The 17,690-nt window shown below is 36.6% G+C and overlaps 1 protein-coding gene across 3 annotated transcripts in view; it reads right to left on the bottom strand.

Moving 5' to 3' along the window:
* Positions 1 to 848: 848 nt before the first annotated feature.
* The window catches only part of spdl1 (spindle apparatus coiled-coil protein 1), a 34,695-nt gene continuing 17,853 nt past the window's right edge, over positions 849 to 17,690 (bottom strand). For 2 of the 3 annotated variants that reach the window (XM_060835408.1, XM_060835407.1), the window contains exons 7-12: positions 17,425 to 17,535; positions 15,809 to 15,949; positions 15,129 to 15,232; positions 13,944 to 14,131; positions 10,336 to 10,702; positions 849 to 2,488 (exon numbers count right to left, since the gene is read on the bottom strand). In XM_060835408.1, coding sequence (XP_060691391.1) covers positions 2,332 to 2,488; positions 10,336 to 10,702; positions 13,944 to 14,131; positions 15,129 to 15,232; positions 15,809 to 15,949; positions 17,425 to 17,535 — 1,068 coding nt within the window. In that variant the 3' untranslated portion in view covers positions 849 to 2,331. Of the gene's footprint in view, positions 2,489 to 8,469; positions 9,079 to 10,335; positions 10,703 to 13,943; positions 14,132 to 15,128; positions 15,233 to 15,808; positions 15,950 to 17,424; positions 17,536 to 17,690 lie in introns of those variants that run through there. The other variant, XM_060835410.1, reaches the window with a different exon arrangement.

Here is a 17,690-nt window from a genome sequence, read left to right as displayed (position 1 = left end):
CCATAAATTTGCCTCTAGCCCATATTCCTTAACACTTCTGCTTAACAAAACATTTTTATCGCAGATTCAACATTAACAACTGATCCTACATCCCAGCACTGTTTGTGAAAGAGCATTCCAAGCATTGACCATCCTTTGTGTCGAAATGCTCACTTCTCTCCTCAGTGATCTGGCCCTAATTCTCTGATCATGCTCCTAGTTCTAGAATCCCCAACCTGCAGGAATGGTTTAACCTTTAAATACCCAATCTTTTCCAGTTAATATCTTGAAGGCTTTGATCAGATTGTCCCCTAACCTTCCATCCTGAGAGAAAACAGGCCGAATTTGTGGAATCTCGCTTCATAACCGAATCCCTGAAGTCTAGGTATCATTCTTGTAAACCTCCCTCCAAGATCCACCTATCCTTCCCAAGGTGTGGTGTGCATATCTGCTCAGAGTACTCCAAGTGAGGTCTAATCAGGGCTTTGTTTAACTGCAGCATAACTTCTGCATCCCTACACTCCTCTGGGTATAAAGGCCAGAATTCCATTAGTTTTCTTGATTATTTTCTGTACCTGTTCATGATGTTTTAAAGATCTAGACAATTGAACACACACCATCTGGAAAATACCCTGACACTATAGGGAATCCAATCTAAATCTAACCTTTCTCAGTCAAGAATAACTAGAAAGTACAGTCTGCACAAGTGATAAAAGGTATAAAAGGAATAAGACTATTCTCTCAATGTTATTTAATGGAAAGATAAAGAATGTTAGCCATCACTCCCATAAAAAAATTCAGAAGAACAAAATGGGATCAGATTTCAAGTTTTATTTCCATTTTCATACTGATTAAAATACATGGGTAAGCCATCAATATATAAATCTCAAGTAACAGTTTAAACTAAGAGATCATGGGGATCAAAAACAAGACAAAAATTCATACCTCTCAAGGCAGTGAATAATGCAAAGACTAAACATTTATAACCTTTTTTGTTTATGTACTTTACTAAAGGATGTCAAACCATTTGCAAACACAAAGCTGTTGTTATCTGTTTGTGCTCAATAACCAAGATGATTTTATAGCCCAGCAAATTATTACTTGCTCAGACAGGCAATGGATAATAGGCAAAGAATGTCCATGAAAGATGCACAACAATACTAAAACAATGTTATAAATTACCTATACCATGTGTTTAACCACAGAACAAGTTCAACCTCGGCACTCTGCAAACAGTTATTAATAAAAAAGGTAAGAATTCAAGATACCAAATAGGATACTAAAGCCCGTTCTCTACTACCCCATCTGATCATCAAGATGAATACACAGATATCAGTTCCCAGGTCCAGGTTTGAGCCAAGTCAGAATATATTTTTCAGGGTTAGCATTATTTTCCCAGTTGTCAAATGAAAACGTACCAAATCTGATTGCGAAGCTTCTCATTATAGTCTAGAAAAATACAGAGTTTTGCTGTTATTAGCAGGGAGCATGGGTTTTGAATCTTAGTTCATAGGCACTTAGGGTACAACTCCACCCTGCCCACCCCAAAAAGATGTCACTGCAGTTCAGAGTAACATACCTTGGCATTGTTTGTACATCAAGAGTTTCCAATAAATGTAGCAGACGTAATATGGTGGTCCATACAACACTTGGTTGTACTTCCTAACACCCAGAAACACTTAAATATGGATTACATATTTTAAAAAAGGTAAAACAAAATCTTTTGAAAGCCAGAGAATCCTATCAAGTGGCTTACTTAATAGAGAACAATACAGTTAGTTATAGGTCAGAGGTGTATTTTGAGACTTCGCTGTCAGAGAGATGAAGAGATTGGAGCTTCAGAAAAACAGGAACATATGAATTTCTCATTCAATTTGAAATTAGTTAATTTGAAGTTGTTAATAGTGAAGGAAAAAATCTGCCAAAGATTAGGTTACCACATTTTAAGAGGCCTAATTATGTTTTATGGGACCTAGCAAATCATGGAGTTACTCCCAAAATCACGCTATTCAACAAAAGAGAATCTGTAATTCCTTTTATAAAGTTGTATTTCCTTTTTGTTCCTATGTTTATCTTCATTCACAGTTAGTGGAGTTGAAATGCAAGCTCCTGTATGCAGAAAGGCACCTGTTGAACACAAAATTCAAACACTACCAAAATGTGTCATACTAGCATCTCCGACCAGCAGTACCACAGAGATGTACATTAAAGATTAATTGAAAGTGCCTAATGCACAAATGATTTGCAAGTTCCAAAGAACCAGCTCACTAAGTTGTACAACGTGCTTACATATTCTCCCAGACTTATCTTGAATAGAGCACTTATGCATTCAATACCAGAAGAATATTCTGTTTACTGTTGGGCACACTGAGATTCAACGGTGGGCTGAGATGACACATGGATGACTGGGTGCAACTTTGGACGCTTAACTCTTTTCTTCAGTTTCAGCTCTTCTGCTTCATCAATTTCTTCATCTGGCTTTTCTAGCTTCACATCATTCTTGGTTACCCTACAGAGTATTCAAACAATCTTCCATATTATGGGATTAAACATGATACAGGAGCCAAATTCAGAGATGTACCAGTAGCAATTCAGAAATAGACAACAGGAATACGTTTATTATACAGTTTTGGCCCCAAAACTTTCTAACTTGAGACTAAATTTTACATTAGGATTGTTGTAATTTTTTAGATTGAGATAAATTTAAAAAGTTAGAAAAAACACTTGATAAACCTCTAAAGCAGTACACAAAAGCTTTTAAATGACAACCTCTGCGAAATTATTCACTGTACCCAAGACACAGTACAATGATTCAGAAAAACAATCCCATTTTGTAGATCTGCTGTCTTTTCATGATTCAACCAGGAACAAGATTGTAATTTAGCCCTACAATCAAAGCACTAAACAGAGCGAGGACATTATAAAGTCACAGAAGAAACTGCAGCCCAAAACAGGCTAACTAGTCTAAATTGATATTTATTCTCCACACCAGCAGTCATCCTCATTCACTGGTCACATTACCAAATCATTTTACCCAATTTTCCTTCAACCGATCATACCTGCTGTTAAACGCTGAATGGTCCTTGCTTCAATTATCAACTTTGCTTGTTTACTACTGCCTCATTACTCTTTACATAAAAATAGATTTCCTCTGCCTTAAATTTTTTACATTTGAACTTATATCCACATTCTTCACTGTAGACCCCTCAAAATCGCTTCTATTAAGTTCCACATGCTCAGTTTTAAATATAATCTTTCAAAATACTCCATAATATTTTTTCACACTAAAATAGATCCTATTTTTCAGGCTTCTTTATTTTAAACAAAATCACTTTCTAGGGACACTACATGATCTTTTCTATGTAGTGACTCTACCATCCACACAGTATAGAAATGACTCAACACTGAAAATAACTACAGAATTTTATTGTGCCTCATTCTTGATGCCCGAAATATCGATTCTCCTGCTCCTCTGATGCTGCCTGACCTGCTGTGCCTTTCCAGCACTACATTCTCGACTGATCCCCAGCATCTGCAGTCCTCACTTTCTCCTAGAATTTTATTATGCTAAGTTTCTCCCTCTTCTCTGGGTAAACAAATTATCAACACAATTTTAAAAAAAATCTGAGAGCAAGTTTAAGACTTTCTAATAAGAAAATCACTGGCAGTTTACAGTGAAATATTATACTATAGATATCAAAAGTACATGTGCAAAACATATTTGAACTGGTTAGTTTAGCTCAAAGGAAAAAGATCTTGAGTTTAAAAAAGACAACAGTACAATAAATAGCAACACATGTAAATAGACAAAACACTCACTCCACCCCATTATCTGGATCAGCACTTTCTGTAAAGATGCACAAACCAACTTAACGCTGTGACATTAAAATTCATTATAGGATGTTATGATTTTTGAAAGCAAAATAGGTTTTTAATAAAACATTTCCTCATAAATGAGGATCTTTGAAACAGGCCATTAAAATTATAGCTCTATAGAAAGTTTAAAATAGGAGTCCATTCTGTCTCGCTCTCCAATACAGACACGCTATTGCATTCTGACTGGCATGCAGTTAAAGCAAATGGATGTCTCAGCATTTTGAAGTCATGCATCTTAACTATATAACCTTGTCTTTCAAGTAGATTTTTTTCATGAAATTACAGCAGTCTACAAAACTTTCATTTATAACTAAACAACAAGTTCTTAAAAATTCACAAATATGGAGCTTACAATTGAACATTAAATTAAATTACACATGAAAAGTGTAGAAACTTTAAAAAAAATCAAACCGATTGTTTTAATCTGAAGCTTGCTGTTGCTCTGGACACATCCTGCATTTGCTCCAGCAACAATAAAACAATGAAACAAAAAAGGACCGCTTAGCACTCAGAGTTAATAGTAACAAGAATTGAACTGTACCAGTGTCATGCCTTACTGCAATGCCATTAAACCATGAACAGTTCAGTGGCAGGGCATGTATTCAAAACTGGAAATCCAGGCCTGTATTTGCACTTAGGGAACATTCTTAGCAAACTATTTGTCACCTGGAAAACTGTTCTCCCCTCCTGGATCACTGGTGGCAAAACTAATGGAAGTAGCAACTCTGGCACCCCTACATCTGGGAGTAGCAAATGAGCATAGTAAATGAAGAACATTAAAGGCAAAACCTTTCACCCATTTATAAATGCATGACGTTCCATACAAGTTATGTGGTCAAACCACAAGAAGTAAAATCTCTTACAGCAAAAGTTAGTGTATCAGTATGCTGCAAAATATACGAATAATAGAAGGACATTTATTGGATGTGGTTATAATACATCAAATGGCATCCTAGAAAATAAACAGTGTGGTGCAGTGTATGTACCCATGCCTTTGAGCTGTCTAATATAGAGGTGTGTAATAATGTTTCTAAATAAGTTGATCAAGAACAGCTTTTTGGTGCAATATTAATATATATACACATCATTTGGCCATCAATGTGATACCCAGAAATAGGTGATCATACAGTTGTACAGCACAGAAAAAGATGGCGATTAGATATCATTAATTTAGTCCTATTTGCCAGCTTTAAGTATCAGGAACAGCCACTTAAACTAATGGCAAGATTTCACAATGCAAATTTACTAAGAATTGATGTGATTTTCTTTTAAAAAACACTTTGGTGGGTTGACAATTTGAGTTTTGCTTTCTGTAACTGAGTAAGTATTTTTTGTGTTTTATTTCATATGTTTAGTTAAGTAAATGGTGTTTACTCCCTAATTTTAAGAAATGAGAAATATTTGAAGGAGAAATAGTGGCAGTTAGGGAGAAATGTAGCAATTAGAGCAGAAGCCGCTGTCAAGTAGCTAGCAAAGTGGGTCAAATACTTTGTTTTGCACTCAAATTTCAATAATCATCCACCATCATGGCAATGTGTTTATAAAAGTAATTTTATGAAGTACTTTAAAAGGTTTGACATCAGGTACTGTACAAATGTAATTTTCCACTTTTTACATCAATATTCATATCTAAAAACAGTTATGAGGTCCATTGCTGTATAATGTTTGTGCTACATTGCAATAAAGCTTAATTCTAGAAGACTAACCTTTGTGCATTAGTGAATTTACAATCCTTAACAATGCAACTACTTCATAAAGCTTCAATATTGATTTATTTTGCTCAATGATATAGACAAGGAAAAATATATAAATGGTTTACAATTCTTCTCAAACTGGACTCCCTTACTCTGCACAAACATTCAACACTTACACGACACTTTGCCTTCATGTCCCTTTACCACCTGCGTCAATTGCTTCCTTATTAGTCATCAAGTGTTCTGCCAATTCCACACTTGCTTTCCCTAGCTTTCTTGAGTTTCTTCAATTCTGTACCACAGTCCATTCTTTATACTTCATTCCTCATCCCTTTCACTTCTATTTGCTCTGCAGTTCATTCAACAAGTATCCCCATCTTGTATCTAAATAACCCTCCCTCCTTTAGCTCTCTCATTACTCCTCTGTTCCAACATGAAAGCTATACCTTTACACTTATTCCCAATGTTCCAACAAAGATTTCCACAAACTGTAAAAAAATGAATGCCCTCAAAATCAATCTCTGGTTATACAACATTAGGGGAAATTCATTCATGTTAATTGATGAGTTAACAATTACATTTCCATAATTGAGAACATTCATGTCATTAGGGTAACATCAAGCCCATTAATACAGTAATTAATTGAAGAATGAAAGTAAAAGATTAGATTAGATTAGATTCCCTACAGCGTGGAAACAGGCCTTTCAGTCCAACAAGTCCACACCGAACTGCCAAAGAGTAACCCATCCAGATCCATTTCCCTCTGACTAATGCACTTAACACTATGGGCAATTTAGCATGACCAATTTACCTGACCTGCACATCTTTGCACTGTGGGAGGAAACCAGAGCACTCGGAGGAAACCCACGCAGACACAGGGAGAAGGTGCAAACTTCAAACAGACAGTCGCCAGAGGCTGGAATCGAACCTGGGTCCCTGTGAGGCTGCAGCGCTAACCACTGAGCCACTGTGCCGCCCCATATAAGAATAAAAACTCTTCTTTTTAATCCTTTATCACTTTCAAAACTGATAACAAATGGTGTAATGTTGTTATATAAAAGAAATGCAGTTCAATATAGAATTCTGGTATTGGCTACAGGCAACTGGCATTCAGCTTGACTGTGGGTGCTTAGTGACATGAACTGTATCTTTGCTTTGGTAGTACTGGGGGAGGGTAGGTATAGGTTATATTTGGTTGCAAGATGCAACCAGAGATTTAGATTTATAGTCTACTTTTAAAAAAAAAGGAAAACATTCCTCATTCACTTTGTCCCACTTCATCCCAGCTTAATTTGCTTTATGAAGCTATTTTGGTTTCAAACTGTAGTCAAGGTTATCAAAACTGATCAGATTTTCACACAAACAAAAATAATTAAAACCTTTATTTTATTTCAATATAAGGTTTTTCAATTTCATTACCTAGTTTTTCAAAATTAAAGAAAAACATCTAAACAACTCATTAGCTTACATGCTCAGAGTACAATACCTGTCCTTCACTCAAAAGAATCAGACAAAACAATGAAATCCAAGCTCAGGTTTTTGGGAAAGACACATTCAGGAGAAAAGTCATTTAATTATTAAGAACTAAGGTTAGTAATTTTGTCATGTTGTTGTACAAACTTTTAAAATAAAAACTATATTAAGGAGGTTAGAAATTACAGTAACTGAAAATTTGCAAAAGAAAATATGCACAAAACATTGCGTAGAATTTTGAACGGTTAGCACTTCAAAATGTACTCAGTCTTAGCAAGTTTTGAACCTTCACTATTGAATAATAAAATTGCACGCAATCTTGCTCCCTCAGCTTTTAAAAAAAAAATACACGCTTCACCTATATTCAATTAATTAGATAGGAAAATCAGTGCTTCCATGATTTTGTTCGTGCCTAATAGACACAACCCACACTCGATTAGAAAGACAACCAGGCAGCTTCTAGTGATTGGGTTCTAATGAATTGATATGACAGTAAATCATGCTATTTGTGGGTAACTTCTACATAATTCTGAAAATGCCGTGCAAAGTGTTTTATACTGTTCCCTTATTGGCAAAACTAACAACCGTTATTGTATTACAACTTATTATGAAGGATGTTCTCTAAAAGATTCAAATCTCACTTTATTCCCATTACAAACTGCATGACAACCAGGATCTAATATATCTCATTCCATTGAAATAAATCACAATCTGCAATAAATTGGTCTTTAAATGTTGAATGGAGAAAATCTGCTTAACCTTACACAACCAGTAGAAATGCATTTTCGTCCACTTGGAGGTGCTAATGCCACAAGTAACTTTCCTTTGAAATGCAGATCTCTAAGTACAGTTATTCAGCACTAAGAAATAGTAAAAAATGAGGTCTGCAGATGCTGGAGATCACAGCTGAAAAAATGTGTTGCTGGTCAAACCACAGCAGGCCAGGCAGCATCTCAGGAATAGAGAATTCGACGTTTCGAGCATAAGCCCTGATGAAGGGCTTATGCTCGAAACATCGAATTCTCTATTCCTGAGATGCTGCCTGGCCTGCTGTGCTTTGACCAGCAACACATTTTCAACTAAGAAATAGTAGCCAATACTAATAATTACACTGGCTAAGAATGATCAAAACAGAACCAAAATCTAAACTTTTTGAAATACGAAGTAGTTTAATTGAACACAAAAGGCTTGAGAATAAGCATCTTCAGTCTGCTGAACTTCATTACAAACTTTAAATACATAGATGGAAGCAATATATCCTTTCTAGAACTTGTCAAACTGCTCCCTAGAATGAGCGTTATAGCTTTATTCTTTATTACATTATACATATAACCCAGAGTACTAGGGTACAAAATAACAATTTCAACAGAAAGAAAACAAGATATAGCAGATAATGTTTGTTAAATTATTTTGGGGAAGACCATATCTATACAACTAATGAAACCCCATTTGTGGATATTTCTGCCAATAAGCTGTTCATAGTGTAGTGTAATTAGCAGCAAGGCAGTAGAAAATGCATATTGTTAAATAACAGGAAGAATTTTTCCAGTGCAACTATATGCACTTCAGAGCACATTTCCTAACTACTTCTTAAGAAAATGCTACAAAATGCAAGCAAATAAATACTTTCCTTGATAATGTTCTCAGGAAATCAGAAATGTTGCATTTATTGTCCGTTACAAGTTGCATGCAACTTCTTAGCACGATATGGGATAAGATTTAAAAAGCCAAAATTTTACCGCCGATCCAAATTCAGGTAGGAAAAAAGGGTGAAACAAAAAGGAGTGGGGAGCTAGACAGAGGCAAATGTGAAGGGGTGAGAGAGGGAAGGTCAGAAAAGACAAGTGTGCTTTGTTTGGGGGTGTGGGGGTTGATAAAATCCTCAGGACTTCTGTGAATTGCAGTCCTAGTACAGATCAGAAACATCAGGTTACAGAATTTCTAGCGACTCAGACACAGTATTTTAGTTACTGAGCAAAAATATTGAGGAAGCAGTCTTTTATCAGATGACCTATATTGTGAAGAGCCAGTTTAGCCCGTTGGAGACAGCACGGATCTAAAGTTGTTTAAGATAAGAGAAAAGACACAAAAAGGACAAAAACAGTTTTCAGAAAGGTTTCAATTGCAGAAAGAATACATTCAAAATTCTCATGTTAATATATCAAAAATAATAGTAAAACTGTGCACAGTGCAAAGGTTTTCTTTGAATATCAGTGAAGTGACTGGTATAGACAGGCTCAGACTGCATGCAAAGCTTGTCTACTCTGGACAATTTAAAGTTGCTTTTTTACTGTGCAAAAAAAAAACCCTGAAATTTAAAATAAAGAAATTTAAATTTCAAGTGCTCTAACAATTCAAAATTATCTAGTAATTTAAAATAAGCAACTTCAAATTACAGTATCATTTAAGTGGGAAATCTGATACATGATCCACAAATTATGATCTGCAGAATCCTTAAATAACCATGTGAGACAACATAATGAGGATATATCAGTGCAATGAACAGACTCCTGCAATACAGCTTTCTTCCTGTAAGCTCCCGATTGCAACAAGCTGTCAAGTGGTATTAAATATCATATCCATTAGCTAGATCAAGAATTATACTGGCAAAAGACTGGAACAAATCAAATGGCTGCTTTAGTGGTTATGGAATCGGTAGGGAGACTTAACAGTAAAAAAGTCGCTAGGGAGGGGAGGAGACAAATTGAAAAGTAAGCCAAAACATAATTTAATCAGTGCTAACAAAAAATCTGCACTACACTTACCATAGAGTTGGAAAAGTGCAGTAAATAAAGACAGAATAAAATGTATGAATTTGAACAAAGATAAATAAATTCTCTGGACAATTATATGTGACACTGGTTTCAGTCCAATCCTTTCCACATTTCTAGCATTTCAAGCACTTTCAAAAGGAATACAAAGCAAAAAAGCTAAGCACATACACAAGGAAATGGAATGGAAAATAAAATTAGTCTGCATTTGCAACAATTTTTTTTTCAAAATTATAGCCAACGGAATAAATGCATGTTCTGACTGTGCCAGCCAAACAGTTTGCATTCGAAACTGATGGTACTGCAGGTTTGTAGCAAGGATTTTAAGAAAACAGCACGCTACCTAGGTCTGCCTCTTCATTAAAAAAGCTCTAGTCTTGTGACACAATTTTGAGTGTCGAAACTTTTGGAAGGCAGGGAAGGTGGCGAAAACAGAACCAAAGACACCAAGAACAAAGCACAAAGCGTAGTTCATGCTGTAAATAAGGAGTGCAATAGGCCAGTGCAGAATGCTGGGCAAAAGCTGAAAGCGAGGCACTGACCTTGGAGAGGGTGATGGTCTAGCAACTTCATTGTGGCTCCGTTCAGACAAAACTTGAACCTCATTCACTTCTTGCAAGATTCGTATTCGCTTGCCTTCTTTAGAAGGTGACTGTTTACAAGCTGGTTCCAGTTCTGTAATTTGTTCCTCACTGGCCGAGGCTGGCACTGCTTCAATGACTGGTTCAAAGCATGAAGCTAAAGTCTCATTATGCAGTGCATCAGTCTGTCTGCTTCTGGCATCAGATATTTTATCAGATGAGAGAGTGGCTTCAGCAGCAGGATCCTTGTTGGATGCTAGTTGAGCTTCTTCAAGTACTTCGAATGGAAGTTTCTCCTTCTTGCGATTTGATGGCCGGTTCTTAACTTCTAGAATCAAATTTTGCAAGGAGAACTTTAAAGTTAAACATAAACATAAACAGTTGAAATTAGTGTAAAAACCTTGCAGTTACTGCTACACAGCTCTGGACATTTAGGGTGGGGACAGATAGTCTAGTTCACAACTAACAAATAGCTTCCCATATTTAGATTAGATTAGATTACTTACAGTGTGGAAACAGGCCCTTCGGCCCAACAAGTCTACACTGACCCGCCGAAGCGAAACCCACCCATACCCCTACATTTGCTCCTTACCTAACACTACGGGCAATTTGGCATGGCCTGCACATCTTTGGACTGTGGGAGGAAACCGGAGCACCCGGAAGAAACCCACGCAGACATGGGGAGAACGTGCAAACTCCACACAGTCAGTTGCCTGAGGCGGGAGTTGAACCCGGGTCTCTGGTGCTGTGAGGCAGCAGTGCTAACCACTGTGCCACCGTGCCGCCCACCATTTAATGTCTATAGAAACTAGAGAAAGTGTGTTTTAACACAAAGGGAGCAAACCGATTAACCATCACTTTCATTAGTCTTACTAACTTGAAATCATAGAATGATCACAGCATAAAAATATGATACATAGCCATCATGCCTAAAATAACTTTTTATAAAAAGCACAATAAACAGTTCAACTTGCAAAGAAATGACCAGGGGATGTAAATGAGGAAAATTAACATTAGTGGATCATTGACCCTCCACCAGCACACAGACCATAGGGGTATAACAGTTTTGAAAAATTTACACCCCTACTCTCAAATTGTATATGCAGATATTACTTCAAATTTCACTTCTTACAAAAGGTAGTAGCAGTATAAAGCTGATTAATCACATGGTCAATTTAAGTAAGAAAAAATGCCTTGATGAATAGAGGCAAATGTATGGTCTAGAATTAAAGAATTAAAATTAGATTACTTGCTATTTTTGTTTACTTAAATTTAAAATGAAGAAATCATTATTTATAAAAACCAAAAGATTCTAGTTGGAAATATTACTCACCTGAAGCCTGGCCATCAGATAGAATTCAAGTGAATTCTAATTATACTATTAAATCATGTCATAGGACATTGCAATCCCAAATTAGTTACAAATATACTGAAATTAAGTGCAACGTTTGCTTCTTTTCCAAAAAAAAATAGACTTAGAAGCCAAATGTTTGTTAAGTGTAAAATTTGATGGTTGTCTGAGCAGTCTCAGTATGGATTACAAGGAGCCCCAAGAGGAGTCACAGGATGCCATTTCTAAACAGTGTCAAAGAAACTTAAACAACAACATTTTAAAAACGGGACAGAGGCCATTCAAAAAACCGAACTGCAATCTTCTACAGCTATAGAGATGACAATGAGTGATTAACTCCTCTCAGCAGAAAACTCTGCCCTGCAGACTGTGTCCCAGACTGTGGATATACTTTGAATTGATAGGATAGCAGTTCTGGGGAAAAGTAAAACATGTTTCACCCCTCCGGGAATACACAGGAAAGGAGGTCAGAAAACCAACAGCATCCTGTAGTGGCTGTGTGCTAGATTGCTAGCTTGGAGCTAGCTAAAAAAAGAGAGGAGTGTGCTGAGAAGAGACACAGCCGAGCATTTCCAATAGAACCAGTGTGCGCAGGTGAGAAACAAATAATACTCTTTTGCTGAAGAGCAGTCAGGTCAGAGGTACCTGTTAAAAGAAACTGGAGAATGTCTTTCTGCTAACAGCAGAAGTAAGAAATCGCTAAACAACTGCTCAATTCCTAAACTCAGCATTACCAGAGTCACCCACTTTAATGGCTGCAATATTTCATTATCTATTCATCATAAGCAAACCAAAGACCTTTATTCTTTTCTTTAATTTTCAGACTTGCCTCTCATTTCTAACTTGTGTGCAGGTGTTGAGTTTTATTATCTTTTCTCATACTTCAATATCTAATAAACTCACTATTTCTTTAGTTCAAGAAAGCCTGGTTAAATTAGCTCCTTTTAAAGCATAAATAAATTTGAGCTAGAAAGAAAAAAAAGGTACCCATCAGGAAAGGGACCAATTTTAAAAATTAACATTATTGCAACAAGGCAAGGGTGGGGGGGGGGGGGGGGGGGGGGGGTTGGCTTGAATAGAGAAGGAGTGCCAGTTCACCTCTGCTTGCACAATCATTTGGATTTGTAATGAATTGGTGCCCTCATCCACAGACTAGTTGTAATACGTTTGCTCTGCAACGCAAACCCAATTAACCAGTCACTCAAGCAATGTCCTTCTAAACGTGGTACTTACAGATAAATAGCTGCCTGAAAGCAATCACACTGGCTTTGTTTTGGTTTAAATATCGTATGTACAGCGGAGTTAAAACAAAAAGAGAAAACAGGCCTTGCATAACAAGATGTTCAGTGAGCTCTGCCCTCAACTAACAAAATGCAAACAAACAGTGATGAAAGTTTCAGCTGACCACGTCCCCATAAGATAGTGACACTGACATGCAATCTACATTTACTCCAACATCACAACAAATAAATCTTTTTGCATGTGTTTTTAAGTTCTAGCCATTGGCTACAGTTTTCTAGCACACTTAAGTTTACTTAGTCTAATCAAATGTAGAATTCAGCATTCACTTATTAACATGTATATAAGTGAATGATATCTTGCAAGTAAAGCACAAACTGGGACTGCAAACAAAAAAAAAGACATTGCTCAACCATTTAAAAAACAAGAACTCTAGAGGGATAGGACACATTCACTTAAAATGCTAAAAATCTCCTACTGCAAACAAGGATTACATTTAACACAATGTTGAATTCTTTCCATTCAAGGCGTTGTAATGTATAATTTCTTAAATTGGAGCTATGATTACTTGTCACCTTCAAATCTTCAAAACTGGTTCATAGAGAGTGCTAGACTAGTGCTTCTTCAATGTGCAGCAAAACAATTTTCCCATTAGCTTGCAAAAGTTACATATTTAGCAAAAATACTACTAATTTCAAACTGTCAGAAATTGGCATGGAACCTATTCAGAAAATTTAAGGTCAAAACGTCACCATCATATTGTTGGTTTCAAGTAACCAGGGCAACACTGTTTAACAGTTGATCACCCACATCCACTAGTCTGGAAAAATACATTTATGCCAAGCCATGCAGAAGGACGAGGCACTGACAAATATAAATCAAAAAAAAACTTCATACAATACACAAATACTGGTAGTTGGGATAAACAAATATGGCTGGGTTTTCAAATCTTAGAAGAATCACAAGTTGGTACAGATACCTTCAGGTTCATACTTGAGCCTCAACTCATCCAGCTTGATTCGAAGTTTCATGTTCTCACTCTGATATTGTTTCAGTTGTCTCTCATTGGCATAGAATTTACGTTCAACTTCTAAGACACGTTGACTCTCTGCAAGAGCCTTCATGCGTTGCAAGGACAGCTCATCATTAACAGTCTTATTTTCTTTCCTAGTGTAAAGTAACATTATAATCATGATATCACTGACCTGTTCAGAAAGTGATAAATTTAGACAGCATATTTTATAAAATACTTATTCCTCAAATGTTTTTACTTCAACTCCTAACCTACCAATAATTCAAATGAACAGTTACACCAGAGACATGCAAACAGAAGAAGAAAAGGAAGAGTCAGAAAATAAATTACAGTTGAAAGTCCATAGGTAGAACCTGTACAAAATGGCACAGTGATACAAGAGTTACGTTCGATTATGTGTAATAGAAATATAGTTTTCTTTCAAACACAATTAAACATTTAAATAAATACACTGCTATTCAACCATCCGACTCCAAGGTAGCCTTTTGTGTTGAAGATGAATACATTTTAGGTACAAGGAGGAACTATGGCAAGTGATCTGCCATTAATCTTCCTTTGTTGTTCAACTTGCATCTAGAAACAGGAACCTATTGAAACAGTGCAAAATAAAACTGGTTCAATCTTCAAGTGAGGACAGGATCAGGCTCAGCTTTGATATTACCCATGATAGATGGTTGGCCAGCACTCATTATTGAGGCTTACAAAGACATAATGGCCTATCAAACAGGATATCAGCACATGGATCTGTGATGTATCTTTGTAACTACATTCCTGAGTGAATGTGCAAGGAAAGAGACTTGACATGAGTGTGGAATATAGCTGCCAGAATGTCCTTCTGGTCAAGGCAACATTCATTTACAGAATGCACATAAATTTCCCTGCAGGCAGTATTAGAGATCTTCCATCTATTTAACAAATGACCTTACTTGAGTAGGGTGGATGTCATATTCGGAGTATGACTCTGGTAAAGTAATATAACAAATCTACATTCTACGAATGCAGATTTTCCTTATCCCAGGAGAATTAATATACGCAAAGCTAAAGCTAAAGCTAGTTTCTAATTAAACTATTTTCTTGGTCTACTGGCTACAAAACTTGCAACCATTGTGCACAATTTAATCTGATACATACTTGGCATTGTCAATTTGCAATTTTAGCAATTCAACGTAGTATTGCCCATCTCCAAAATCTGAAACATCAACTCCATTAGGATTATCTCCAGCATCGTAATTCATCTGAAAGAAAAAGTAAAGATAATAATTGAATCTAGAGCAAATTGACAGGACATTGAAGTGGTATAATTTGGATATCCATTGTCATGGGACATGTACTTAGAAATTCCCAATTTCAACTGAGCCACCCCTGCCAATATGTGCTTTGCTTCAAAGCAAAAGTCAAAACTACTTTAGCAAAACACTGGGGATAGATCAAACTACTAATTTTCCTAGTTGGGGAAAAGAAAATATTCTGGTCCCATAATTATTTTGATAATAAGGTTGTTAATACCTCAAAGAAGAAAGGATTAAGAAAAATAAGAAAGACGAAAAGGTTTGTGGAAAAAACAATGCTGGCCTGGCAAGCCAGAACACTACCCATCGTGCCGGCACCATCTTGACTGACCTTCTAATCACATGTTGTCTTTAAATTATTACGAAGATTGGATGGTGAATGAGTACAGACATCCTGTCATCCAACTGGCACTTTTGCTGCCCATTTGGAACCTCTGACCATCTGTTTGTCTTACAGGAGAAACAGAAGATAGTGAATGAGCAGGCCTATGCTCCTACTATGTAGGATTTAGTTTTATTTACCTCCATTTTCTCCAGACGTCGCAGTTTGACCACGAGAGCTTGAATTTCATTGTTCTTTTGTGCAAGCATTGATTGCAAACGTTCAAGTTGTCCAGGATCAGACTGCAAACCCTTTATTTGTAACATTGTGGCTATCTGTACCTAGTAATAAAAATATTAGAAGCATTTTAGAGCTTGGGAGACATTATGCTTTTCAGGATCTATTGCAATTGTTGCCATCTTAAGATTCTTATTCAAACATTAATCCAAGATTGAAAACAAAATGTATGCTACTGGAGATGCGTGAAGCTTTAAATCTATCACACTTACATGAGACAAAAAAAAATGACATGAAGCTAGTGAAATGCTCTGGAAAATAAACACTCAACAATGGTTTGGGCCACTTGCATATATCCTGGTACTCCAAATCAAGGTCCGAAGAGGATAGATAGCCGAAAACAACTGTACTGATTACAAAATATAGCATTTGAGCAAAGACTACCTGCTAGGAAGACTCTTAAAGTTGACATGCATGCAAGCTATAAAACTTAGTCACAAGAAAAAATACTGAGTAATTCATTAAAGAAGATAGCTCAAAACATAACTGAACAAACTCAAATTACCACACTAGATTTCAGGATTTTTCATGTCTTTCAAATAATATTCTAAAAGTCAACTTGGCTTTCTGCAAAACAAAAATATTCCAGTGGCCGCAAGAAGAAAAGAGTTATGCGGACAGTGTGAAGGGACGAGAATGATTCTGATACCTAATACAATAAAAGATGTATTTCTACGAACGAATTAAAGCATCCTGAACCGTTGCTTACCATTTATTTATTGAACAAACCCTTGAGGTCGGAGCTGATTTAGTACCACCAACAACCACTGCTTTCTTAGTGGTGCTGTTGTTCAGTCGAGCTTGGGATAGGCTTGCCACTGTGCAGTAAAGTGCTGGAGATGCAATTAACTTTTTAGGCCTTCCCTAAAAAAATGTGATGTAGTAGTCCACAATATCTTAATTCTATATTTAATAAGGATAGAAAGAATTTTCCAGAATGTTGTTCTTCATCTGACAGATTCGAACACATGAGCGATGTGTTCATAAAAGTAATACTTGCTAACATGGAATAGAATGACCTGCAGAAATACAAGTTGTAGCACACCAGCTTATAGCCATAATTCAGAAAGCATTTCTCTAAACTCAGCTGGGGATATAAAACAAAAATTAAAAATAAATCAATATACATAATATAATTTGGGGCAGCATAGTGGCTCAGAGATTAGCATCACTGCCTCACAGTGCCATTCCAGCCGTTTGTGTAGAGTATGCACATTCTCAGTGTCTGCGTGTGTCCCCTCCTGGTGCTCCGGTTTCCTCTCAGTCCAAAGACATCCTGGTTAGGTGGATTGGCCATGCTAAATTGCCCCATAGTGTCCAGGGATGTGCAGGCTAGGTGGAGGGTAAATGGTAAATGGAGGGTTACAGGGATAGGGTAGGTGCGGCATACTCTTTGAATGTGCATTGGGGGCCTGATGGGCTAAATGGCCTGCTTCCACACTGTAGGGTTATTATTCAAATGATACATAACAGATACAGGGAAGCAGAAGGCTCCAGAAATGCCTTATGGAAGCCATACCTTCATTCGGTGAAGTTGTTGACGGGAGAACGCATGCTGTTTCTGTAACGACTGGTATTGGACTCTCAATCCAATAAGCTGTCGCTCCATCATTGCCCTACGATCTTCCACCTATAACAAATAAAGAAAACTATCGCTCAATTCAGAATCTTTTTGAAACATTCTGTATTTCAGTTGCCCAGGCAACACAGTTCAGTCTGCTTGCTCAACTAATTTAACATTGAAATACGTACAATTTATTTCTACGTATTTCAAAGAGTTTTCAA

The sequence above is a fragment of the Hemiscyllium ocellatum genome, chromosome 14, assembly GCF_020745735.1.
Source record: "Hemiscyllium ocellatum isolate sHemOce1 chromosome 14, sHemOce1.pat.X.cur, whole genome shotgun sequence".
NCBI classification, from domain to species: Eukaryota; Metazoa; Chordata; class Chondrichthyes; order Orectolobiformes; family Hemiscylliidae; genus Hemiscyllium; species Hemiscyllium ocellatum.
This window is presented reverse-complemented; position numbering and strand designations above follow the sequence as displayed.